This window comes from Ranitomeya imitator, chromosome 5 (assembly GCF_032444005.1).
Source record: "Ranitomeya imitator isolate aRanImi1 chromosome 5, aRanImi1.pri, whole genome shotgun sequence".
NCBI classification, from domain to species: Eukaryota; Metazoa; Chordata; class Amphibia; order Anura; family Dendrobatidae; genus Ranitomeya; species Ranitomeya imitator.
This window is the reverse complement of record NC_091286.1, coordinates 331,064,652-331,092,295: the sequence shown is the minus strand read 5'-3', so window position 1 is coordinate 331,092,295 and position 27,644 is coordinate 331,064,652. Positions and strand designations below refer to the sequence as shown.

The 27,644-nt window shown below is 43.0% G+C and overlaps 1 protein-coding gene across 2 annotated transcripts in view; it reads left to right on the top strand.

Annotated features, from left to right (window-relative positions):
• CASP8AP2 (caspase 8 associated protein 2) overlaps positions 1 to 11,688 on the top strand; it is a 46,610-nt gene extending 34,922 nt beyond the window's left edge. Inside the window, exons 7-10 of one of the 2 annotated variants that reach the window (XM_069726360.1) lie at positions 369 to 2,095; positions 3,742 to 6,301; positions 9,973 to 10,072; positions 11,480 to 11,688. In XM_069726360.1, the coding sequence (XP_069582461.1) occupies positions 369 to 2,095; positions 3,742 to 6,301; positions 9,973 to 10,072; positions 11,480 to 11,542 (4,450 nt within the window). In that variant the 3' untranslated portion in view covers positions 11,543 to 11,688. Of the gene's footprint in view, positions 1 to 368; positions 2,309 to 3,741; positions 6,302 to 9,972; positions 10,073 to 11,479 lie in introns of both variants that reach the window. The other variant, XM_069726359.1, reaches the window with a different exon arrangement.
• Positions 11,689 to 27,644: the final 15,956 nt, after the last annotated feature.

The following is a 27,644-nucleotide window of genomic DNA, read 5'->3' as shown; positions in this document are numbered from 1 at the left end:
TCGTTGGTCGCTGGAGAGCTGTCTGTGTGACAGCTCTCCAGCGACCAAACAGTGACGTTGCAGCGATCGACATCGTTGTCAGTATCGCTGCAGCGTCGCTGAGTGTGAAGGTACCTTTATGGTGACTCCCCAGGAATTACATGTCAGGGATCACCACTTCACCTGAACTGCCTGTATGATGAAATTTCAACTTTGAATTTAGACCCAACATAGGCTCTTGGGTGCTTTTGGAAGATTCTGTAAACAATGTCCAGGCGCATACAACAGCATTCCAGTAGTTTAGTTTCGCCATAATTTTACTAACTTGGAGTAATACTGCCAGGTCATTATAGAACAAATTTTTAAAAATATATCTTTGTCATTAACAGGTTGGGCATGCCAGGAATGAACCACAGTTTTAAACCGTCTCAAATACCAATAATGAATATTAATAATAGATCACAATCTGATGACCTCTCAAAGAACATTAGAAACACAGAGAACTTGCCAAAGAAAAATATTACTTTACAATCTAAAGACATAACAAGTCACTATTCTAAAAATCTTTGTGGTCAGGAGAAGTCTTGTGTGAAAAGTAGCCCAACGTGCCCACCAGTAAATAAACCTATTTCTAGTCATTGCAAAGATAGTATAATGAAGAGTTCCCATGTAGAGCCGCCATGCTTAGAAGCAAATGATACAAATAAGATACAAATGGGCTTGGACAACCTAAATAAGGTCACGGAGAGAAATCGGACAAAGGAAAGGCCAAAATCTAGTTCTGCCAATTTAGTAAGTGAAAATTCTGATCTAAAAGAAAAGGTACGTAGATCGCCTCTAAAATGTGGAAGAAATGATTCTTCTCAGGAAAAAAGAAATTCAAAGTCAGAAGCCAGCTCTGAGATAGAAGACCGCAAATACCATTCAATCTCCTATAAAGAAAAAATGCAGCTAAAAGATCTGGATTCTGCTAAAGAGAAAGAAGTAAGAAAATATGAAAGGTCTCCACACAGAAGGGACTCTAGAGCATATGAAAAAGAAAAAAACACAGAATCAAGGCATAAGACATCCGAGAAAATTGAAGAGCCACGAAGATCTAAAAGAACACATTTTTCAACCCCAAAAGATGATGGTTCCCACAAGTTCTTGGAGCAGAGTGATGGTAAAAGAAGTCTTGATACAGGTAGAAAGGATAAGCGTTCCTCAGAGTACAATGAGTCCAAGCATGGAAACAAAGATTCAAAACAAAGCAGATCTGAAAACTCCCCAAGAAATAAGCCTAATCGTGACAACAAAACTGAAAGATCTGATCGTGAAAAGAGAGGAGATGAAAAGAAAAGATCTAGAGATGACCATGATCGAAATAAGCATGACCGAAAGGATAAAATGCATGAAACAAAAGTAAAAGATACTCATCAGTCATCAAGCAAAGGTAAAGGCTCCCATTCTAAAGTAAATGAGAAGAGCAAAAATGGCGACAAAATTAAAGTGGACAGTGGCCAAAAAGACCTGAAACTGTCATTTATGGAGACCCTTAATTTAACACTTTCTCCCGCTAAAAAAACACCTGATGACGCACATCGGATGTTGCCTGTTGCCTCCATTAAGGATTGTGAGGTGGAGGAAAGCATAGCTAAAAGTTCATCTCCGCAATGCGTGACTGAAAACCATGTTGACTCTCTGTGTCCTCAACAGACTGACTTAGAACGCAGTGAACTTGTTTCATTGGATAACAGATCAACCAAAGTCTTAAATATAGAAGACGCCAACCAAGCATCTCCATCCGAACCGGTTGTAGAAATGAAAGTGCAACCAAATACAGCTGTTGAGAACCACTTACTGGAAAAGTTAACAATAGATGATAAACAGCTTGTGTCTACTGATTTACATACAGTGGACTCGGAGGTGATGGACATGCACAGTCCATTTGATGGTTCAGATCTTATTGATCTCGATTCGTTTATAGAAATTGATAGATGCAGTGGAAGTCCGAGTTCTGCAACTCCTAACATGTCTACACCTGCTGAACAGACTCAAGATATCAGTATCGTAGAGCCAAGTGAGGAAGACGACCAAGCAATGAAACTGAAATCAAATCTAACTGAAACCCCAAAAGGTATATGTGAGTCTCCAGATACTGACCTTGTAAACATAAGCACAAAAGGAATTGAGAATAAGCATTGTTTCCATGATGAAGGCTCTATTGACTTTAACGTTTTAAGACATATTCCAAAACTCCTCAGTCCACTGAAAAGCCCAGCCCGGCCTAAAGCTCTGCATACCCTTGAGCGCACAGCTAAGGCTTCTGTAGTGAGCAATGCACATAAAGGTATTCTCAACTGCAGTTTTCTCTTTATTGTAGAAGTAGTTTTGCATGCATGACTTTAACTCTGCTCTGAAGTGTATACTTTGATTTGTTTGCTAAGGCATTCTTGACTTGTAATAGTTTTATAGTAAGTCATTTTACTACTATGCAGTCACATACAGTATGCTTTAAAAAGACCCAATATATGTTATATTTTATTCAAATCACTACTAGCTGTTGCAATTTCAAGTCCTAACAAATCAAAGTACATGTAACATAGTAGTGTAGCAGTGTGCGTAAAATGCCTTTTTATTGAATCTGCTGGCCTTAGTTTTTTTTTTTTCTCTCTCATGAGTTATATTCTGGTCATTCTCGTGGAATTTTTGTTTTTCATTTTAAATTGTTAAACAAGGAATTCCCTTTTTTTACTTTGCTAATAATGGATATCAGTTTTCAAAAATATTCTGTTTTTAAAAGCAGCAACAGTCATGCCATTAGAATCTCCCTCGATCTTTTGCCATAAAGGAACTGTCATGTATTGGTTAGTGTTCTTTTTATGCATAACCAATAAATCTGGATGGATATGTATGTGAGCTGAGTATGTTAAAATGCAGTGCAAAATAGTTACAAACTAAAGAGAAGTCTAGTCCTGGGTCCTTGACTACATAACTATGACTCTCCACAAATCCATCTAAATTAAAGACTACCTGTTCTCTTGTGCCATAGTGCAGAATATGGACATCGTTATGAGACCAACCTTTTTTAGGCAAAACAAACAGCTGCTAATTAAGTAATTCACATATTATGTGGACATTTACACCTCTATAGTCCTCTATTAACCATCTGATTATAGTTAATAGATCCAAACCTTTTGCTATTGTTAAACGGAATCTGTCACAAGGCTCTTACCACCTTATCTCAAAGCAGCATAATGGAGAGATGGAGACCCTGATTCTAGCGATGTGTCCTTTGCTGGCCTGTCTGCTGTAGTTTTGATGATCTGCTGCTGATAAAACGCCGATGTTATCACTAGAGGACTAGTAATCCTGCTGCCAGTCATGCAGTTCTCCATATGCATGAGCTCTATATAACCACGTCCACCACCGATTGGCAGCTTCTGCCTATGCACAATATACACAGAAACCTTCCAGCCAACTATGTTTTAACTATCAGCAAGCAGCTTAAAAATTGATACACCACTGGAATCAGCATCTCTGCCCTTACATCTTGCTACCCTTCGTAAAAACCATATGACATATTCCTTTTTAGCAGCATTTATATAGCTCATTGAATGTATCAAGATGTATAGTTATGGTAGGTGATATCTCAGTACAATTGTCAGTGCTTGTTTCTTTAGCATAAATATTCATCTTTTTTATCCATAAATGTGCAAAAGTTGTTTTCTGTTATTATGTGGTTACAAATCGCTATTTTTTTTTCTACCATTTTTACTTTAGAATTGTTACCAGAGACAAATGTCAAATCCACATGTTTATCAGCATCTGATGAAATAAACAAAGAAAATTGTCAACCAGATAACAAGCTAGACTTTGGCTGTAAAATCCCTGCAGTCGCTTGTAATGATGATTTGGAAGAAGGGGAGATTTTAAGTGAAGAAGAGCAAATGCCTAGCCAAACAATCCAACCTATAAGTAATGCTGGCCAATTGGTTGCCGACCACATAACAAGTGTGACTAAGAGCCAGTCTGGTCAAGATAGTGAACGTTTGTCCAATACAGAGAAGCCAATTATGCTCCCAGAAAAATCTGCTACAAAAAAGAAAACTAAAATTGCCACGCAATCAAAATTGTCAGCACTTCCAACCAGTAAACAAAGAAAGTTAAGTGCAGATTGTTGCCTGGACGGGATCTTAAAAATTGTCACCCCATCAAGTATTCAAGATGTTCTTCAGATGTTACGGATTATAAGAAAACACATACGAAACAAATACATGAAATTTAAGATTCAATTTCCACTTACCCAGTTTCATCGTATAATTGAAGCTGCAACATTATATTTTATTACTTTGGTAAGAAATCTAGACTGGTGCTGCATATGTTCCTCACCAGAAAGATTGCAAAAAAAGCTTTGTAGGCAAATCGAGACAAGACTGAAAAAGTTGAAAAAGAATGGTATTGTCGACAGAATTTTTGAGCAACATCTCCTTGATATGAAGAAAAGACTGTGGAAATTTGTAGAGGAGCAACTTGATTCGTTGTTTGACATCTTGAAGGTAGTGATTGTGAAACTTTGTGACAAGGCTGAAATAGAAAAAGATACAGAATCTTGCACGAATGCCCAAAAATCTGGTCCTGTAACAAATTCTCAAAATGAGAGAATCAAACATGTAGATAAACACACTTTGCCCGAATTAGGATCAGTTACCTGTCTAAGAAAACTTGAGTTCCACAATCAAGTGGAAGTATCACATCCGAAGACTCAAAATAATACTAAAATGGCTGTGCAAGTAGAACTTGTAAAGGACTTGAAACCAATTACTGTTAAAGACATTAAGGTTGATTTCACTTCTAGTAAAGTTAGCCCAACCTCGAAGTTTTATCTTCGTTCACCCACCAAGATGTCTACATCTAATGAACCAAAAAATCAGCAAAATACGTCTGGTTTATCTTTTAATTTGGTAAATGATGATCACATGGGGGACGTTTTTAAGAGCTTGCTTCGTGATTCTGATAATTTGCCCTATAATGCCTTACCAGAAAGCATGTTGATATTTGGAACTCCAGAAAAATCTGGGTCCAGGCAGAAATTTGAAAATTTAGATTCCCTGTCTGAAAATAAAACTCCACCTAAAGATCCTTTTTCCTGGCCCTTAATTTTGTCTCCACATATTCCAACTTTCCCTTGTCTTGAAACTGTACTGAATCCTGATGTCTTCGATGAAAACTGTTTACTAGAGACTCCTATCAGTGCGTCTTCCAGCAAGTCCTTAAATGGCTCAGATGATCAGCTCAAATCCTATTCTTCAATTCTTCTGGAAGATCTTGCAGTATCTTTAACTGTTCCATCGCCTTTGAAATCCGATTCACATCTCAGTTTTCTTAGACCAACTTGTGTTACAGAGCCCATATCGGAAGTTGATGGAAAGTGCTGTGAGGGGTCTGTACTTGACGAAGAAGATGCAACTGAACAAGACATACATTTAACTTTGGATTCTGATAACTCAAGCATTGGATCTTTGGAAGATTTGGGCGAATCAGGCAGCTTCCAGTACCATCCAAGTGAGCCTATGCAGGCTGTTATAATGGAAAAGTCGAATGACCATTTCATTGTGAAAATAAGACGCGCTGTGTCTTCTAGCTCTCCAGTTTCTGACTGCTCACTGGAACTGACCGATAAAGCCGCCCTCAGATCTATAAAGGCTACGGAAGGTAATACAGTTGAAATAGAACCTAGACTGGACATAGAGTCAGAAGAACATACTGACAGCCAAATAATCCATTCAGATCACTTAGATTTAGCAGTTGTGGCTGAGAATTGTACAGTTGACTTAGAGAGACTGGAGAGTGTCCCCCTTGCGGTACCAGAAAATGAATCTGTATTTAAATTGCCTCCTAGTAGAAGGAAACCTGTAGAAATCCCAGCTGAAGTAAAACAAATTTCTAATGATACAGTAGAACCTTCTGGAACGGATATTGAGAAGAATGCTACAAGCTGCATTAAGGAAACCTGCAGCCCAGTTCCACCTGCTGAAATATTGCCTATGGAAACATGTGATGCCAGCACCACAGACGTAAATTTGAAGAAAAAGAAAAGGAAGTCATTGGATGATAAACCATCAGCCAAACGTCAGAAAAAGTTATCTCCTCCTGATGGGGATAAAGGTACAAATCATAATATAATTGAAGGCTTGCACTTGGAGAAATCCAATAAGGGGAAACACAAAAGAGCGGTTAGTGATGGTGCTATAAACATCCAGTCCTCCATAGTCTCTCCAACGAACTTGTCTGCAAAGAACGTCATCAAAAAGAAGGGAGAAGTTGTTGTTTCTTGGACAAGGTAAACGTGCAGTTTGTTTTTCTCCATTTTTTTTTTTAGAATTTTTGTTTTTTTTTTAAATTCATATTTGCATTTTTTTAATCCGTATATTGTAATTCTTGACTAGGCCCTCTAAGAGAAACTACCTTAAAGGGGATGTACACTAATTAGATATTGATGACCTATCCTCCGGTTAGGTCATCTGTATCAAGTTGGTGGAGGTAGCTAATGTCGATTATCCAATCAGTCGAGTATAAACAGTTTAGGGACCCGAAATGCCACAGCTCTATGCACTCTTTGTAGTGGTTGGTCTTTGCAACTACAGCTTCTTTGCGACCAAGCTGCATCACTTGTGAATTGCCACAACCGTGTACAGAGCTTCGCTGTTCTGACTTGTGTGTCGGCCTCTGCAGAGCTGCAAACAAATGATTGACGTGGGTGTCAAATCTCCACCCATTTGATATGGATTACCTATCCTGGTGATAGGTCATCAATACCTGAGTAGTGGACAATCGTTTTAAGAGGATTTTTCTCAAAAGTGGACCTCAGGCCGGTTTCACATTTGCGGTTGTGTCAGCAGCTTTTGATGCATACATCCGAATGCGTCTAGATTTCATATCTTTTACATTGCGGACGCAGATTCATGCGTTCGTCTGCGTTTGCTTACGCATGCCTCTTTTTGCGGTGTGCTGCGGGGCAAATTTCCATCAAATATGCACGCGCATGCGGAAGAGTGCGTTAAAAAAAACGCATTACTGTCTATGGGAGCGCATGCGTTCGATGCGCTTGCGTACTTCGGACTTCAGATGTCCAGAATTTGATTGAGAAACGCCCATCAAGACACGCCCTCCTGGAAATATTGAACGCATGCGCATAAAAAGCGCAAAAGCATGCAAACGCAGCATTTTTTCCCCGTCATGCGTAAGCTGATGCGGATCAAAAACGCTGCGTTAGCATGCGTTTTTGCATTCTTTTTCGGTTGCGGACAAGACTGTGTGAACTCAACCGCAAATATGAAACTAGCCTTATAAATTGTACAATCCTGCTCATACAAAAACCTCTTTTTTTTTCTTCTCCCATCCCATTGTGGAGATACAGTGCACTGTAATTACTGGTGCCCAATCAGTTAATTTTTGTCATTCAACTGGAATTTTGATGTAGTTTATCTATTTGGGCTTGTATTTTTATACTATTATAATGCTGTCCAATCAAAAAAAAGCGTCATACGAAGAATAAATTAGATGCCAATGGTTGTGACTAAAATGAAACGCCTATTAAGAGAACCCAACGTATTGTAAGGAGAAAACCTGGTGAGCAGGGAGAACAAACAGTACCACCCCCGAAAGTGACAGCTGTTTTGGGTCTGTACTGTTTTCTGCTCTTCCTATTCTCCCAATTCTCTCCTTACAATGTGCACTGACAGTGTGCTCTCTTGCCAGCTAGTCACTTCTCATCAGAGCCGGTGGGGGAGTGCACTGTCACTGTGCATTTACCACAGCCTCTGCCCCCCTGATGATCCATATTAGTATCCCAGCATGCACTTGGGCATTGTGAAATAAAATGTCATCAAACTGGAAGTGGGTAAACAAAATGAACGGTAGACACTTTTTAATTACAAAATCAAGAAGAAAGGGAACCGACACACAGTACCCAAACCAATGGAGGGAGAGAAGTAGTGATTCAGAATAGTGAGTCAGATTATACAAATAGTGACACTATAAACTAAGGTTTATACTACTGTGAATAAGGACCTTAGTAAAAATGGACAATCGGAAACTATCATAAAGAACCCCAAGAACAAGAAAAACCGACTGAGTCCAAATTACGGAAAATATAAAAAATTAAATTTTTATTGCTATACCAGGTTAAAAAAACATGTAGAATCAAGTAAATTGCTTACAATAATAAATACAATACACATCTGTATGCTACCAAAGAAAGGGGCGCACCTAATCCGCTTCTATAGACCGGATATGGAAATCTCAAAATCAAAAGGAATTTAAAAATTTTTAAAAAGCAATTTCTTTTTTTTTTTTTTTTTTTTTTTTTAAACCTATGTGGTGCAAAAATTGCAAATTATAAGAAGTGTGCAACTGCAAAACTAAAATGTTATATATGGTGTGTGTAATAAACATACATAACATTTCTCTCATATATAATAATAAAGTGCAAAATACATAATAGCGTGTCAATGTGTCCATTATAACCATAATGTTTAAGTAAAAATCATAATAAAGTGCCAATACAAGTTGCACCACCAGGTGTCAGTATAACCACATCAAGTATAAAATGACCAGCAGTAAACATCGAGCATTAATAAAAGGATTATAATAATGATTTGTATCAAATAACTTACAAAGTAATGCAATGTATCCCTGGTCTCCTTAATGGGCGCCCTCCCCTACGCGCGTTTCGGCATGTTGCCTTCGTCAGGGGATGGCGCCAATAGGAGAGAGGTAAGTATATATACAATGCTTAGCAAATCACAACAGTAAGGTGTGTACTAGATGTCCAATCAGATCACAAGACGTCATCCTGAACGAGTCGGTTTTTCTTGTTCTTGGGGTACTTTTTAAAGGGAACCTCCAAAATCGAAGGTGAGCTGCGGCCACCAGCATCGGGCTAATCTACGGCATTCTGGAATGCTGTAGATAAGCCCCCGATGTATCCTGAAAGAGGAGAAAAAGAGGTTAGATTATATGGTCATCGCGGTCCGGTCCGGGGCCTCCCATCTTCTTACGATGACGTCCTCTTCTTGTCTTCACGCTGCGGCTCCGGTGCAGGCGTACTTTGTCTGCCCTGTTGAGGGCTAAGCAAAGTACTTTAGTGCGCAGGCGCCGGGAAAGGTCAGAGAGGCCCTGCACACTGCAGTACTTGGCTCTGCCCTCAACAGGGCAGACAAAGTGCGCCGGAGCCGCAGCGTTAAGACAAGAAGAGGATGTCATTGTAAGAAGATGGGAGACGCCGGACCGGACTGCGACACCCATCATACCGGGACCGCCCCTGGGTGAGTATAATCTAACCTCTTTTTTCTCATCTTTCAGGATACATCGGGGGCTTATCTACAGCATTACAGAATGCATTCCAGAATGCTGTAGATAAGCCCCTGATGCTGGTGGGCTTAGCTCACTCTCGATTTTGGGGGTGACAGGTTCCCTTTAATTACAGTATATTAGCAAAGTGATTAGATTATTAAATTTTGGATTACATTTTTTAGTTTCAGACTACAGCATTAAGGGAAACACTCTATGTACATTGATCTGTAATGTATGTAGCTTGGCCCATGAGGTGAATTAGCATGCGTGGCATTTCATTCAGGTAAATGGCATAGTTTACTATGAAGTGGTCAATACAATGTAGTTCTGCAGATTATGGCATTATACAACTCATGTTTATGAAGAAGAGCTATGCTAACTGATTCACAAAACCCTGGTTCAGAGGCCATGTCTGTATTCCGTGGCCATCAGACAGGAGCCCTGTGGACCACCTCCTACGTGCTGTATCCCCAGTGACGTCACCACAACGATAACGTGCTGGGCCTCCAAATCAAAAAGCAGGACTGGGATACCAGCCGGTGGCCACAGCATACTGATGTCCCTAGTAGACCCGACTCCTGGAAATACATTTATTTTTTAACTCTTCAAAGTGCATGTTCCAAACTGATTCATATCCATTTTATTTATGTATTCCAGAGATGAAGACCGTGCGATACTCTTGGAGTGTCAAAAACTTGCTCCAACTAAAAAGACATTTATCTTCCTATCTTCTACTATGAATAAATATCCACATCAGGTGTGTATTAACTTATTAACTTCAGGCTGACTTCTCAGTGAGACTCTTTATATGAGTACATAGTGTTGCAGTGTAAAGTATTGGTGGCAAACTTGGCAGCAGCCTTTGCCCCAGATAAGACAGGAGCAGATACAACCACTCCTTAACAAGCAGTTCCGTTCTCATTAGGCTGTCATTGCCTGTTTCTACAGATTAGTCAGATGAGATCCATTACCAGCATTTTATTTCTTGGGTCTGACCTGCATGTTCTTTATTATACTGCTTTTACTACAATTTTTTTCTCAATTTTTATTTTACAACTTATTAGGTCGAATACAGTTTTTTTTGTGTGTGTTTTTTTATTATTATTATTATTATTATTATTATTATTATTATTATTATAAAACATACATCTCCCATATTGTTTGATCCTTTTTTTCATTTTTGAGTAAAAGATCTTCCATTTTTGGTGATAATTGCAGTTATTTCTTCAACAAATCTGCCACATATAAATATATGCTAAGCATGAGGCCTTGTTTGTTTTGTTTTTTGATCGTCAGGTTTACTTCACTATGTTTGTACTGAGGGAATGGGAAGAAAAAGGTGATGGGTGGAATTGTGAATAAAGAAAAACAAAAAAATAACTTTCATGTTGTGTTACACTGTGCAGTAATAATTAGCTGTCAATTTAATTTTCAGTGTCGGGTAAGTGTTGTTACCGCAATACCTAACTTTTATATAGGATTCTTATTCTGTGCTATAAAGTGTCTTAAAAAAAACCAAGAACTTGTCATAAATGAAAAAAGTTATGGCTCTTGGAAGACTAGGAAGGAAAAAGGAAAAATCACTCAGTCCTTAAGGCTGCGTACCCACGATCAGGAACTGCTGCGGGGTTGACGCTGCATATTTATGCGACATCAAATCCACAGCTGCCAGATGTTACAGCACAGTGGATGGGATATCTAGAAATTGGGCTGTGCGTCGTTCAAGATCACAGCATGTCAATTTCTCTTGCGGAGATGCTAGTCCCCGCCACAGAAATGTAACGGATAGAATGAATTGAATGCAGTAAATCTACACGGTTCAGTGAACACATGCGGATTTACCTGCGTCCAAAGCGCTGCTAGTTTTGGATCGTTGGCACATAGCCTAAGAAGGAGTTGAAAAGGTTGTTCACTACTTTGGATATTGATGTCCTATCCTGATTGGTGGGGGAGCAACACTTGTCACCCCCATGATCATTGATGGCCAGATGTGACCATTTGTAGAGCTGCAGAGTGAACAACCACTCTTTAAGCTCTCTTGTGACTGTAAGAATTGCGCATGTGTCTAATGCTGAAGCTAATGACTGGAGCATTAAGGAACGTATAGTTTTTACTGCACAATACAGCATACCTATAACTAAAGCTATTATTTTTATATTTTTAGGTGGAAGAGAGATTCCGTCAGTTAATGAAGTTGTTTAAGAAGAGCAGAAATTCAAGCAGCTGAAAATGCATTTCTGTGTAATATACAGTATATCTCCATCATCTTGCAGAAAGATAGTATTACAATTAGATGATCTGCATAATTACCTGATTTTGTGTAAATATAATGGGATATTTATTATAGCAACGTCTCAAGAAGGTCACTCGGACAAGTCCTGTGGAGAATATCAACCTTTCACCATTCGTTCTACTTGTTAATTTGTTGAAATTATAAATTGTTCCTTACTTACAATATTTCCAAGTAAGAATTGGCAACTTAACATTTTCAATCTGTTACGCCTTTCTCCCAATTTGAAACAATTTTTGCATTGCTAAGGAGTGGTTGGGTATGGTTTGGGGTCATCCTTAGAGTTTGAAATGTTTCCTGAAACCTCTAATATAATTGATAAAAACCCACTTGAACTTTCAATTAGCAATGCTTTTTAAAGGGAATTTGTCATCGAACATATGCACATGTAGCTTTTTCGGAGACAAGTCCAGCAATAATGTTACATGGCCAGCCTGTTCCTCCGTTACTGAGAAATGAGCATTTAAATTGCTATTCAAATAAGGTTGTAGATTTGAAGCATCAGCCACTCCAGCTTGAGATGGCACTGTGCGGGGAATAGAACTGGAGTGACAGAGGCTTCAAATCTATAAATAGCTCCTCAACCTCATTTGCATATCGATTTAAATGCTGATTTCTCAGTAATTAAGGAACAGGCTGGCCATATAAAGGTATTGCTGGACTTGTCTATACATGAGCAAAAAATAGTTTTGGGAGTGAAAACCTGCTAACAGATTCCTTGTATGTTTGGGGGGGGAGAGGGGAAACTACCACCATGAGACTTGCTAGTAATCAACTACAGTAAAGGCAACAAAACTGTCTTCTGTTTAACATCAGTAAGAAACTTTGGAAGTTTATTGTATTTTACGTATTCCAATAAGAAGACTTTTTTACATGAGGCAAGACTGTACTACGAAAATGGAACTAAACCTGTTGTCCAGAGAATATGTCCATGGTTCTTGACAGCAGTAGTGTTTGTAAGTGCAGGCATGTTTGTTTTAAGAATACAAGTTACAAAAATGGCAATTACAACTGAGCCTATGAGGACACGTTCCTGGAGCCATAAAACACTATAAAAAGCTGTTTTGCCTTTATTGCAAGTGAAGAAAAGAGGATGGCGTCTTGTGTGATATTTTTAAAGGTGAGAACCATCTAACCTACCAGGATTAACAAGAGGCTACTCCTTTTTTTAAAGTAGTTATATTACATGTATACCACATCCAGAACCGGAGTGGTGGGGTCCAAAGTACAGAATACTTTATCAGAAACTAGTAGGGATAGTGATGCACCCATACAGTTTGAAGGTTATGGCTATGGAGAAAATATACCTATGGGGCAGTCTCTGGATAAACCAATGTAATGTCAGCGTAACAGAAAGTTCATTATGGAGATGGCTTTTTGAAAAAAATGCGCGGTGAATTTTCTGCTAAACTAATAATCTGAGATTATCAAGCAGTGACCAAAAGTTATTTTCTCTAAGGAAAAAAATTTTTTTCCCAGGAAAAGAATAATCTTTAACCCCGGAATATCATAAGTACATTTGTAGGGATAATTGTGTATCCCAAGTCCATTCATCAGTGCCTACCTATTTTCCCAAGGAAACCATGCTCTCACTGACACTTTGAATAAATACTGACAATATTGATGATAATTTTTTTTATTTCAACACCATTTTGACTAGCAAGAAAGGGCTGTCTTAGAACAAGCATCCCTCTGGTCTATGGGCTGTGTCTGGTATTGCAACCCACCATCATTTCCTAATCCCGGACACCATTTTATTTAACACATTTCTAGTTAGAATTGATGGAGCTTGCTGGCTTAAGGCTATATTCTACAGAAATAAACATTTATGATCTGTCAGACGCTCTAAGGTGCTGGCAGGTGAAAGTCTTAATATTTCGAAGACCCAAGATGCTTCTGTACAGAGACCCCGATTCCAACTATGTCACTGTGCTGGTTGCTGTAGTTTCATAAAATCACTGTTGCATCAGCAGAAGATTATCAGAAGACTAATAAGACTAATACTCATGATCTCTGTATAACTCATCCCCCAGCACTGATAGTCAGCTTTCTTCCTATGCACCGTGCTAATCATTGGTGTGCGCGGGGCTATACAGAACTACACAGTCAGAGAACTAGTAGATCTACAGCAGATAAAACTGATTTTCTCAAAATTACAGCAGGCATCCCAGTAAAATGACTAATATCTTGCTGGAATTGAGGTCTCTACCCCATGTCATGCTGCTCAGAGTGTGTAGCAAAGACTTTGACCCATTCCTTTTAATTGCAGTAATTGCTAAATACATTGTATTGTAAAAACATACAATAAACCCAAGCATTGCTCAATGAGCAGTTTTGTTTTTTTTAATCAACCGATTTCTTTAAGTTTTATTCTGAAAAGCCTATTTTAAGCCGGTGAATTACTAATATCCCGCGTCCTCTCATTTCATGTGTTCATGTCAGGTGTTTTGTATATCACCGTAACACTCTCCCTTTTACATGTTAGAATTCTATTTGGTTATCTGAGCAATGCACCAATCCTTTAATAAAACAAAGTTCTCGCTAAAATAAGAGCCGGTTGCCACAGTGCTCTCAATGTACAGCATTTGTAATGTTTTATTTGTAACTAGATTTTCTATTTTTCTTCTGTAATATGCCTTTATTTTAGTTCCTGATGTTATAAATATGAATTTCACTTTAGTTCATTTATTAATGTAAATCCTTGTACAGATCCAAATTTTTGTGTGTAAAGAATGAAGCCATGTATTTTGTATAAAACTGTACATTTATTTAAAGATATGTATAAAAAATTGTTTGAACCTTTATCTGAATTCATTGTCTGTTTTTTTTTTTTTCACTTCACATTAGTGCAAGGTTATAATTATACCTTTTATGTCAAAGTTTATAGATCTCCAATATCCATGCAGAATCCTTGACAACAATATAGAAATTAACCCCGCAAGAAAAGGGGATGGGAGTGATAAGCTTACAATTATAAAGCATAAAAACGTGCACTGGTGCAGTTTGCACAACATGTATCATTAAGGTGTGTCATCTGATAAATATTCAGTGGCAGATTTGAAGTTACTACACTAAACATTTGGTGCAAATTTGATAAGTTTGAACCTTTTACTGTCATGCATGATCCTGCTCAGGAAACTTTTGCTATCCTACCAGAATGTTATTCCTCAATAAGGCCCAGTTCACAAATCAATTATTGATTTATTATATAGGATGTCCCTCCTGACCGCACCACCAGGAGGTTGTTCTTCATATCCTTGATAGGGACAGGAACACAGAACAGGTTAAATAGCCCCTCCCCACCTCCACCCTTCAGTGGTTTTCCTGTCCCTCTATCAGGGACAGACACAGGAGAGTGTTCTCCAGAAGATTATGGATTTTACCTGATGCCAGATATCAGGATTGGTAGAGCAGGTGCTCCCGAGGGCGGTCTTCTAGTGGAGGGGGCTCTGGGCCACGGGAGTCTCGTTGGAAGGACTCAGATCGCACGATACCAACGGAGGTCCCTCACGCGATAAAGTAGAGCTGTGTGCTCCCGTTAGCTGCCTCATCCCTTCACAAAGGGTCTCTGAGGCAGCGGCTGCTGCAGCGGTGTCCGGCGCTGTTCCCCTGAGCTCCACATGCAGCGGCGCTGGTGGCGTCTCCCCGAACTTCCCGTCCAGCGCTTCGCGTCAGAGGGCGCCGGTGATGACTTCCGGGGGGTCGTGGCCAAATTCCTGGGGTCTGCAGCGCCGGTGGTTTCCGGGTCGGCCGAGACACGGCGGAACAGGAGAGTCCAGGACACGATGGCTCCAAGATCGGATGGTCCCAGGCTGGTCAGCGTGCATTCCAGATGACGCATGCGCTGTACAGCTGGTAGATGCCAGCAGCTGAGCTGAGAAGGAGGACAAAGCAGATGTCTTGAAGTCGGGTAAGACTGACTATTTAATGACGGACAGCTGACAGCACACCTGACTTAGATGAAGGGTGCTAGTCGTCCAGACGTCCAGTCCTTAGACCATGTGAGTAACCGTGGTGGGGAAGTACCTAGCGGGACTTTAGATCCGTTAGCTACAGGGCCTTCTTTTACATTTTTAGGACAAGGACATCCCCAAGCGGTCTGCCACTAAGAAGAAGGCTATCAGATGTCCGTTATGTGCCGCCAAACTTCCAGACGGTTATAACAAGAAGTTATGCGAAGTGTGCATCGCTAAACTACTCAAAGACCAACAAGCTTCGTTATTAACTAACATTAAAACCATGTTTAGAGACGAAGTCCAGGCTACAGTATCAACATTGGTGCCACCCCAATCCCCTCACCCTAAGAGGCCCAGATGGGATATGGACTTGAGTTCAGAAGAAGGAGAGGTATCAGGATATTCCGACCCAGACTCGGGTGAAGCTGATGATTCCTCGGTAGTATTTCCAGAGGAACGCAAAAGATACCTGTTCTCATCTGAAAACACAGACGTGCTCCTAAAAGCAGTTAGGAGTACTATGAAAATAGATGACTCCACTGAACCACTATCGGTTCAGGACGAAATGCTCGGGGGCCTGAGAACCCGCAGAAATAGAGTATTTCCAGTTAACCATATAACGGCAATGATACTGGAAGAATGGGAAGATGTGGGAAAAAAGCTAGTAGTCCCGAGGGACTTCAAGTATCGTCTTCCCTTTGATCCAGAAGAAACTAAAGTCTGGGAATCTGTCCCAAAGATTGATATTCCGGTAGCTAAAGTCTCAAGGAAAACATCTATTCCTTTTGGAGACTCATCTGGGTTAAAAGACCCGATGGATAAAAGGTCGGAAGATCTCCTTAAAAAAGCCTGGGAGTCGTCAGCTGCCATTATGAAAACAAACATAGCGGCCACCTCTGCAGCAAGATCTATGAGTCTCTGGGTAGACGTACTGGAAGGTCACATTAAAGACAGGACTCCCAGGGAAGAAATTCTGAAGTCTCTCTCAATACTAAAAATGGCGACTGATTTCATGGTGGATGCTTCAGCGGAGTCAGTGCGTTTTCCAGCCAGAAATAACGTACTGTCAAATGTGGCAAGATGGGCCCTGTGGCTAAGATCTTGGATGGGAGATACTCAATCGAAAAACAAACTGTGTTCAATTCCGTTCTCAGGTTCTCATGTATTCGGTCCAGTCCTAGATGAGCTGCTCGAGAAAGCATCTCGCAAGAAAAAAGGCTTACCCGAAGAGAAGCCAAAGAAGATGCCATTCTTTCGGAAAACTCGCTCCCACCCTAGGCAGGACTACACAGGGAAAGGGAAGTCCGTCAGATGGAGCTACCCTAAAGGTGGCAGGGGAAGAGGTTCCTTTCGAGACCAATCGTCAGGACCCAGCAGACAATGACGCCAACAATATAAGAGGAAGACTACAGTACTTCCTAGAGGGATGGCAGAATATTACTCAGAATCGGTGGACTCTACAGACAGTCGCACAAGGGTGCAGGATAGCATTTACTCACCTACCCACCAAAAGGTACTGCCTAAGGAGTACCGAGTCGTCAGCAGTTCATCAAAGATGTTAACAGACATACAGGAGCTCTTAGCAAGTCATAGTTCCGGTACCCCATCACCAGCGATTTCATGGACATTACTCCAGCAATAATAAACTTAAGACCATTAAATCAATGGGTGGCTTACAAACGCTTCAAGATGGAATCTCTCGGGGGGCGTGGCCTGACTGCCGATGGAGTAGGTCGCACAGAGCGGCAGCTCCGCAGCCAGGAACCTTAAAGCGGCCCATATCTACCTCCTCGGCGTCCTCGTTCACCTCCACGATATCGGTCCCAGTCCCCGGTGCGGTGGTGAGTGTATGGGGAAATCTAAAGCGGGCGCCCGTGATCCCTCCAGGAGAATTCCTGATTTCTTTGCGGCCACTCCACAGCCACCGCCGAAATCCAAGATGGCGCCGTCCTCCCCCAGGCCTTCCCGCTCTTCACAACGCAACACTCAAGCGTCGCAATCAGGTGGTGCAGCGTCGCATTCAGGCGGAGCAGCGTTGCATTCAGGTGGAGCGGCGTCGCATTCAGGCGCTACAGCGTCGGATTCAGCTGACAGCCCGGTGACTGCTGCTCTCCTCAAGGGCTTACTTGGAGACCTCAGAACCTCCATTCAAGAGGATATGCGCACCATGCTGGCTGAATTAAGAGGGGAGGTGGTGGAGCTGGGTAATCGCACTGACCGCCTGGAACGCAAGATGGCGGAGCTGGTCTCCTCTCATAACGAACTCTGGGATGCTCATGAGACCCTGCAAACTCTGGCCACTAAAACCCACTCTAAAGCTCTGGACCTGGAAGATAGGTCCAGGAGAAATAACGTTAAACTCAGAGGCATTGAGGAATCTGTCCTGGCAGGGGATTTAAAGCTATTTCTGCAGGATTTTATGGCTGCAGCTCTCCCTCAGTTTGCTCCAAAGGATATCATAATTGATCGTGTGCACAGGATCCCTAAACCGTCTGGCCTGGGGCCCTCCGTCCCAAGAGACGTGCTGGCACGCATACACGTCTACGGAATGAAGGAAGATTTTCTCCAGGCTCTAAGGAAGAATCCAGCCCTCCCTGAAAGATTTGCACGCATCTCTGTTTTTCCAGATCTCTCCCCGGGTACTTTGGCCCTTCGGAGGGCCTTTGCCCCCTATACTACTATCCTCAGAGAGAAAGGCATCCAGTACCGCTGGGGGTTTCCTACCAAGCTCCTCATCCGCAAAGATGGATCGATCACCACCTGCCTGACTCCGTCCCACGCAGCTACCGCTCTCTCCAAATGGGGACTCTCAACTCCTGACTCTCCGGTCTCTGTGACCCTTTCTAGGCCTGGAGGTGGCGGAGGCCTCAGGGCCCGCATTACACCGGACTGGGAGGTGGCCTGAGCCCACTGCATCTACGGTTCCTGGCTATTTTCCCGCACGGATTTACTTTGGTTTCCTTTTTTCATTTTTTAAGCTGCGCTGGTCCCTCTTTCGAGAGTATCCGCAGCATTTGTTTGCCCCATAGATGAACTGTTTTTCTGATTCTCACCTTTTGGACTCAGGGTATCCCTGAATGGACCTCGGTCCACTGGTTTATTTGTTGTGTGCCTTGTTCGTTCCCTCCCTTCTTCCCTTCTTCCGGTCTCCCCACATGTATGCTCTAGTTTACTGCCCACATGTCTTCTATTCTTATACACAGGTTATCGGTGTCCAGAAGATTGTAAAACTGTTTACATGCCCTCATTATGAGTATTTCGTTGTATTCAATTAATGTTAATGGTCTCAACTCTCCGGGCAAGAGGTCTGTTGTATGGCGTCAGTTGGGCAAATCCGGTCATGACATTTTGTGTCTTCAAGAAACACACTTGCTGGAATGTGATAATCCCAGAATGCACTCAGGTTTATACCCGCACCAATTTTTTGCCAATGGCCCGTCAAAAAAGGCGGGAGTAGCCATTTTCTTTAGCAGGGCCAACTCCTTTCAGCTGGTTCGCTCTATAGCGGATCCGCTGGGTAGGTTCATTGTGGTTCTATGCCTTATTAATAACGCTCCCTACACCATTGCTTCGATCTATGCCCCTAATGTAGGGCAGCTTAAATTTCTGGAGGGGGTTTTCAAAATTCTACACGACATCCGACACGGTCAAAAACTGATTGCTGGTGATTTCAATGCTCCAATGTCTAGAGTTCTGGACTGTTCTGCCTCCTCCCTGTCAAGATGCGAAGCAGGTCCTCTAACTAAAGGCCCCGTCACACATAGCGACGCTGCAGCGATACCGACAACGATCCGGATCGCTGCAGCGTCGCTGTTTGGTCGCTGGAGAGCTGTCACCCAGACAGCTCTCCAGCGACCAACGATCCCGAGGTCCCCGGTAACCAGGGTAAACATCGGGTAACTAAGCGCAGGGCCGCGCTTAGTAACCCGATGTTTACCCTGGTTACCATCGTTAAAGTAAAAAAAACAAACGCTACATACTTACCTACCGCTGTCTGTCCCCGGCGCTCTGCTTCTCTGGTCTGGCTGTGAGCACAGCGGCCGGAAAGCAGAGCGGTGACGTCACCGCTCTGCTTTCCGGCTGACCGGCGCTCACAGTCAGATCAGAGAAGCAGAGTGCCGAGGACAGACAGCGATAGGTAAGTATGTAGCTTTTGTTTTTTTTACTTTAACGATGGTAACCAGGGTAAACATCGGGTTACTAAGCGCGGCCCTGCGCTTAGTTACCCGATGTTTACCCTGGTTACCAGCGAAGACATCGCTGAATCGGCGTCACACATGCCGATTCAGCGATGTCAGCGGGACCTCAACGATCAAAAAATGGCCCAGGCCATTCCGATCTCACAGCAGGGGCCTGATCGCTGGTACGTGTCACACATAGCGAGATCGCTACTGAGATCGCTGTTGCGTCACAAAACTTGTGACTCAGCAGCGATCTCGCTAGCGATCTCGCTATGTGTGACGGGGCCTTAATTCTTTCAACCTACATGATATCTGGAGATATCTGCATTGCGGCGAGAGAGATTACACGTTCTTGTCTCCCAGGCACGGTTCCTACAGCAGGATTGATTTTGTGCTGGTAAATGACGTGGCTCTTCCTCACTGCATCTCAGCAGATATAGGCAGTATCACCTGGTCGGACCATGCCCTGGTGTCCCTTACTCTAAAAGACCCCTTGGCCATCAGGCCTCCCGCACACTGGCGTCTCAACGCCCATCTCCTTGCTGACCAATCCAACTCCCAGTGTGTAGAGGAGGCCTTGCGGGAATTTTTTGTCTCCAATGATACTCCTGACATATGTGATGACACCCTTTGGTTTGCCCACAAGGCGGTAATTAGGGGTTGTTTCATTAAGATGGCGGCAACGGCAAAAAGGAAGTATAATGCAGCTCTCCAATCTGCCCTAGATGAATTAACTCATCTCGAGTCTGCTTACAAACTATCCCCTACTCCAGCGCTTCTCTCTGATCTCTCTAAAGCTCGCATGCATGTTCGCAACTTACTCCTCCATAAAGCTGAGAAGGCCCTGAGGAAAACTAGAGCTAAATTTTATACAATGGGGGATCGAGCGGGTGCTGTTCTGGCTAGACGTGTTAGGAAGAGAGAGGCTCAATCCAAGATCCCATTCTTGCTCAGGCCTGACGGTTCCCAGGTGTGCAACCCTATTCATATTGCTGAGGAGTTTGCATCTTATTATTCCTCTCTCTATGACCTCGGGTCTGACCCAGGGATTCCCCAGCCTTCGCGGGAGTCAATTTTGGCATTCTTGGGGAGGGCTAATCTCCCCTCGGTCACCCCGGAGCAGCTCTCTTTTCTAAACTCCCCCATTGTCGAGTCTGAGCTCTCGCAGATTGTCAGAGAGGCCAATAAGGGTTCCTCCCCTGGGCCAGATGGCTTTTCTTTTCTTTACTATGCCCAGTTCTTTTCTGTCCTCTCCCCTTATCTTCTGCGCCTTTTTAATAATTGGTTGTCGACAGGCAGTATTAGGGCTGAGGGGTTGGAGGCTTCCATAGCGACTCTCCCCAAACAAGGGAAACCCCCAACATCTCCGGGGAACTTCCGCCCGATAGCACTCTTAAACTGCGACGTTAAGATTTATGCAAAAATCTGGGTCAACAGATTATTCTCGGTTCTCCCTAGCCTCATTCACCCCGAACAAGTTGGGTTTGTTCCTGGCAGACAGACCAGGGATGGCACCAGGCGCCTGATAGACCTTTTAGATGTGGTGGAGAGGGGAGGCCTCCCCAGTGTATTTCTGTCGCTTGATGCCGGAAAAGCGTTCGATAGGGTGCACTGGGGATATATTGAACTCACACTGGAGAAATGTGGGCTCACCGGGCAAATTGGTAAAGCGGTTACGGCACTATATTCCAACCCCTGTGCGTCGGTCCGATCGGCGGGATTTGGGTCTCGGACATTTCCCATTCGGAATGGTAAGCGGCAGGGCTGCCCCCTCTCCCCTATCATCTTTGCTCTGGTCATGGAGCCTTTGGCTGCAATGGTCAGGCAAAGTGCGGACATAAAGGGAATTGGGGTGGGGGGAACTGAACACAAAATTGGTCTCTATGCCGACGATGTGGTACTGACCTGCACCTCACCTTTAACCTCGTTGAACGCGATCACCTCCATTTTAACTGAGTTCTCGGCGGTTTCATACTACAAACTTAATTTGACTAAATCCACAATTTTTCCCCTTTTTCTCCCAGCTCCCCTTCAAATCCAAATTCAATCACAATACGCGTTCATTTGGGCTCCCCTGGGCTTCACGTACCTAGGTATCAGGATAACTAGGTTAGACAATATAGTTCGTGCAAATTGTGAGGAAACTCTTGCGGAGGTCAGGAAGGGCATGGATCATTTATCGAATGCGTCGCTCTCATGGATGGCCCGCATACAAACTGCTAAAATGCTATTCCTACCTAAAATTATGTATCTTTTCCGTTGCCTCCCCCTTTTTATCCCCTCGAAGTTTATTTCAGCTTTTCAATCGCTTATAGATCGGTTTATTTGGAACAAGAAGCCTCACAGGGTCAGGCGTCGGATTATGTCCCTACCGTACTCTATGGGTGGGCTGGGCGCTCCTGCGGTGCAGGCTTACTATAGGGCGGCGATCCTTGAGCCCCTTAAAATATGGTGGGAGGGAAACTCATGCTTGCCCTGGTTCCTTATTGAATCTCACTTTGCCCCCAAAAACTCGCTTAAATTACTCTTAGAACTTCAGCTGCTTCGGGTTCCTCTTGTGGGCCCTTGTCTCCGCTCTATCAGGAATGCTGCTAAACTCTGGGCGCTGCTTAGCTCCTCCCATCTGGTGTTTATGTATGATTATGTCTCTTTGCAGGCTTTGGAGTATGCTATTGGGCACATTTCTCTTTCCTCCTGGAGAAGTCGCGGGGTACTCCGGGTGGCGGACCTATTCGGCTCAGATGGCCTTCTGTCGTTTGAGGACCTCTCAGGGAGATTCTCCCTATTGCTGACTTTTTCCAATATCTTCAGCTCCGTAGCTTTCTCAGGTCACGTCGGTCGTTTGGGGCGCCCCCGCCTTTGACAGAGGACCCGGCTCATAGCTTCTTCAGACCGGCCACTATATTGCCCCATGGCATCTCCATTATCTACAAAGCCCTCATATCCTATGGTTCTACTGACAAGTTTCCTTTTATGGCTTCCTGGGAGTCCTCGCTGGGTTTTGAGGCCTCCCTGGAGGATTGGCAGTTTGCAATGATACATCCCTCTAAATTCTCCTCATGTCTTGGCCACTTGGAACAGGTGAAAAAGATTCAGCTGCATTGGTACATTACCCCTGTTCGCTTGGCGAAGTTTTCCCCGTCTTCCTCCCCTCTTTGTTGGAAGGGGTGTGGCGCCTTGGGGTCCTCCTCCCATGTCTGGTGGTCGTGCCCGCAGATTCAGTCTTTCTGGCGTGAGGTGGAGGCATTGATAGCTGATCTGACTCGTCTCCCCCTGGCGCTGAGTGGTCAGCTCGCTGTCCTAGGCATTTCCCTCATTGATCTCCCCTCCCCTCTCCGGCCCATAGTCTCTAATGTCCTAGTTGCCACCAGACAATGTATTGCGAAGCACTGGAAGTCCTCGGATCTCCCTTCCAGAGCCGAACTGATCTCCAAAATCGACTTACACTTCTGCCATGAGGTTATTATGGCTCAGGGTTTGTCGAGGAAAACTAGGGTCCTCTCATGGTGGGACCCCTGGGTGTCCTCCGCATTCATCTCTCAGTCTGCTCTTACCCTCATTTAAAACGTATGTTTCTTTAATTTTCTTTTTTTTTTGCTGTACTTGACACTGTAATTGTGTATTTTGTACTTATTATGCTATGTTGTGGTCTTCATGTATTTTGCACCGGATTTTTCCCCTCATCCCCCTTCCCTCCCCGATTGCCCTCCCCTACCTTCCTCCCCCTCCTCTTCCCGAAGTTTACTGATGTGTTGTTTAACATGCAATATCTCAATAAAAATTTATTGGTTAAAAAGATGGAATCTCTCCGATCAATCATACCTTTAATAAAAAAGAACTCCGTAATGTGCACACTAGATCTCAAACACGCATACTATGATGTGCCCATCCATCCCTCACACCAAAGATTCCTCAGGTTTGCAATAAAGAGCCACAAGAAGATACTTCATTTCCAGTGTCTACCATTCGGTCTCGCTTCTGCCACAAGAATATTCACAAAGCTCATGACAGTGGTCATGGCTCACCTAAGACAAAGAAGTTCTCATCGCTCCATACCTGGACGATCTGTTGTTGATAGCAGATTCATCTTATCAGATGGAAGAATCCTTAAAAATAACCATATCACTCCTGAAGAGTCTAGGGTGGATAATAAATTCAAAAAAGTCAAGTCTCAAATCAGAAAGAGAGAAAATATTCCTGGGAGTACTACTAGATTCCAAACGGGAATACTCCTTCCTACCAGACCAAAAACAATGAACAATCAAACAAGAATTTCAAGCATTAAGGAAACGCAAATACATTTCCATCAGGAAAGCCATGAGGATTCTAGGTCTGATGACCTCATGTATTTCCAGTGTACAATGGAGCCAGTTTCACTCCAGAACTTTTCAACGGGAAGTCCTTTCAGTATGGAATGGAAAGAAAAATTAATTAGACAAGATGTTGTTACCCAGCGAGGTAAAGCAGTCCCTCTCATGGTGGGTAAACATAGAAAACCTCAAAAAAGGTAGACCTTCGAGAGTATCTCCATGCGTAAATATAACCACCGATGCAAGCTTAAGCGGCTGGGGAGCCCACATAGAAGGACGTTATCTTCAGGGAACATGGCCCATATCGGTACGCAACAGTTCCTCTAATTACAGGGAACTCAGAGCGGTTTGGGAAGCACTGAAAAGGTGCCAAGAGGAGATGCAGGGGCGTCACATCAGAATCTTCTCAGACAACTCGACCACGGTATCCTTTCTTCATCAGGGAGGTCCGAGGCACCGTCACCTCCAGAGACTAGCAGAATCAATATTCTCTTGGGTGGAATGCACTGTGAAGTCCATCACGGCAGTACATCTAAAAGGTTCAGAGAACCAGATAGACTTTCTCAGCACAGAAAAGGTGCAACCTTCGGAGTGGTCTCTAAACGAAAAAGTCTTTGTTCAGCTAAGGCTAAGGCTAAGTTCACACTTGCGTTGTGCAGTCCGTTCAACAAATCCATTAAACGGACTGCACTAACGCAAGTGCTGACTTTGGCACTGCGCTAGCGCAGATGGAGCATCGGCTTACTCCATCTGCGCTAGCAGTGCGCTAGGAGTGATGGACCCGGAAACGCTGCAGGCCGCGTCTCGGGTCTGTCACTCAATGACGGCACATCGCTAGCGCACGCCCATTTTGGGCGTGCGCTAGCGATGCGTTCGCCATTATACGTAATGGCGTTAACGGACTACGTTACACCGCATTATGCCGCGGTGTAACGTAGTCCGTTAAACGGGTTCACACAACGCAGTGTGAACCCAGCCTAACTCAGCAATGGGGCACTCTACAAATAGACTTATTCGCCTCAAAGCGAAATACAAAGACAATAATTATTTTCATTAAATCCAAGAGACAATCCAACTGGCGTGGATGCCTTGGCTCAACACTGGGACATGGAACTTGCATATGCCTTCTCTCTACTCGCTTTAATTCCCCAGAGTACTGAGGAAAATTCAGGAAAGTCTGGCAGCAGTAATCCTAATAGTGCCATATTGGCCCAAGAGGAGCTGGTTTCCCCTGCTGAAGTGGATGGTGTTGGAAGAACCAGTTCTACTACCACTAAGTTGGGACCTTCTGACGCAAGGACCGCTGGTCCATCAAAATCTAGACATGCTACAACTTTCAGCGTGGATCTTGAAAAGGAGATCCTAAGATCAAAAGGTCTATCAGATTCGGTTATCTCAACCATGCAAAAAAGCAGGAAGCCAGTGACCTCGGCTATATACTTAAAAATCTGGAAGAAATTTTTCACACAGAGCAAAACTCCAATATCCGTTTTCCAAGAACCAGATATTCCTCAGATTTTAGATTTCCTTCAAGCAGGCTTCGATATGGGTTTGAGGCCTAGTACGCTAAAAGTACAAATTTCAGCTTTAAGCACCTTTTATGACTATCCACTAGCTGATCACCCCTGGGTTGTGAGGATCATCAAAGCTACGCAACATATCAGGCCAACAACACGTAGTTCAGTACCCCCCTGGAACCTCAGCTTAGTACTAAACGAATTACGGAAAGCTTCATACGAACCGCTAGATCAAGCTGACCTAAAGTCTGTAACATTCAAAACCATCTTCCTAGTCGCAATAACATCAGCAAGGAGAGTAGGCGAGATCCAAGCCCTGTCCATAATAGACCCATACTTAAAAATACAAGAAGATTGCATTATTCTAAAATTAGATCCTACGTTTCTCCCAAAAGTAGTGACAGACTTTCACAGAAACCAGGAAATTATATTGCCTGCGTTCTGCCAGAACTACAACAATGACAAAGAACGTTCTCTCCATTCCCTGGATGTTAAAAGAACAGTATTGCAATATCTAAAACTGGAGAATTGACTCAAACCTCTTTATCCAGATGTCCGGGAAGAATAAGGGGAAAAAAGCCTCAGGCTACTCTAGCCAGATGGATTAAATCTGCCATTTGCGCTGCGTATACTTCAGCCGGTGAATCTCCTCCAGAAAACCTAAAGGTTCACTCACTAAGGTCAATATCTGCTTCATGGGCAGAGAGTGCGGTTGCATCCATGGACCAAATTTGCCAGGTGGCAACTTGATCTAACTCAAATACCTTTTGCAAACACTATAAGCTGGACATTCTGTCAAATCAACAGACTGTCTTTGGGAGGAAAGTCCTCCAAGCTGTAATCCCACCCTAAATAGGAGTTATTTGGTATTTCTTCTGGTGGTGCTGTCAGGAGGGACATCCTGGAAAGTAGGAATTAGTCCTACCGGTAATTGTGTTTCCAGGAGTCCATCATGACAGCACCCCTTATTTACCCTCCCTTGAATTCCTGTCTGATGTGTGATATGAACATGAATAGAGAGGAAGTTCAATAAAATTGCGTTGCATCCATCCTGGTGTGGTACTTTGTAAAATCACTGAAGGGTGGAGGTGGAGATGAGCTATTTAACCTCTTCTGTGTTCCTGTCCCTATCAAGGATATGAAGGACAACCTCCTGGTGGTGCTGTCATGATGGAATCCTGGAAACACCGGTAGGACTAATTCCTACTTTTCCATACATAAAAAAACTTTTTCATCAGTGTTTGGTCATTGTGTCAGTTTTTTCTGTAATTATTTCATCTGTTTTTCTTGCACGTATAAAAAACAAACTGGTACAAATGTCTTAAGCTTTTACTATGAAGCAATCCGTTAAAATCGGATAGTACTGGATTGCAACTAGGGTATCATCTGTGAGTCCCATCTGCTTTTTGACTAACCCATAGACTTGCATTGGTAAGTTTGATTTTGGACAGGTCAAAATGTACATGTGAATAGCCCCATAGACCATGTATAGTCTACCAGAAAAACAAAGGTTTAACAACAATTAATCGTGACAGGGGCCTTACTTGGAAGAGCTATAACTGCACCATCTGGGGAGTTAAGCATTGAGACATCTGGTAGGGAACATCTATAAGAATTTTAGGGTCTTGCTATTTATACACAGAATATTTGATGAACAGGTGGAAATTTTAAGTACAGTTTGGTCGGCTAAAAATGGTAAATCACCGGACCCCTTTCAACGAGTCTAACAGTTTGTCCAAACTCTTATCTTTTAGATGGTGCAAATGCCTCCCTTCAACCTATTTCTAATACAATAACGCAGCCTAAAAACCAATTGCCCTGATCTGAGCTAGGCCTCTCAAGCCTTCTAAATTTGTAGATAATAGCCCCGATTAATCAAAGTGGCGTAAAAGCTTTAAAAAGGTTTCATTCCTGTTTCTCCCATCTCCCCCAAAATGGTCAGAGCTGGGGAGTCATGGGAGAGTGTGACACCACGGCTTACCTAATTCATGATGAGATGTGGAGTTTTCCAATATAGAAATCTCACTCTGGTCCCTGACTGGGGTAAGATTTCTGGCATGGTGCATGGAGGAACT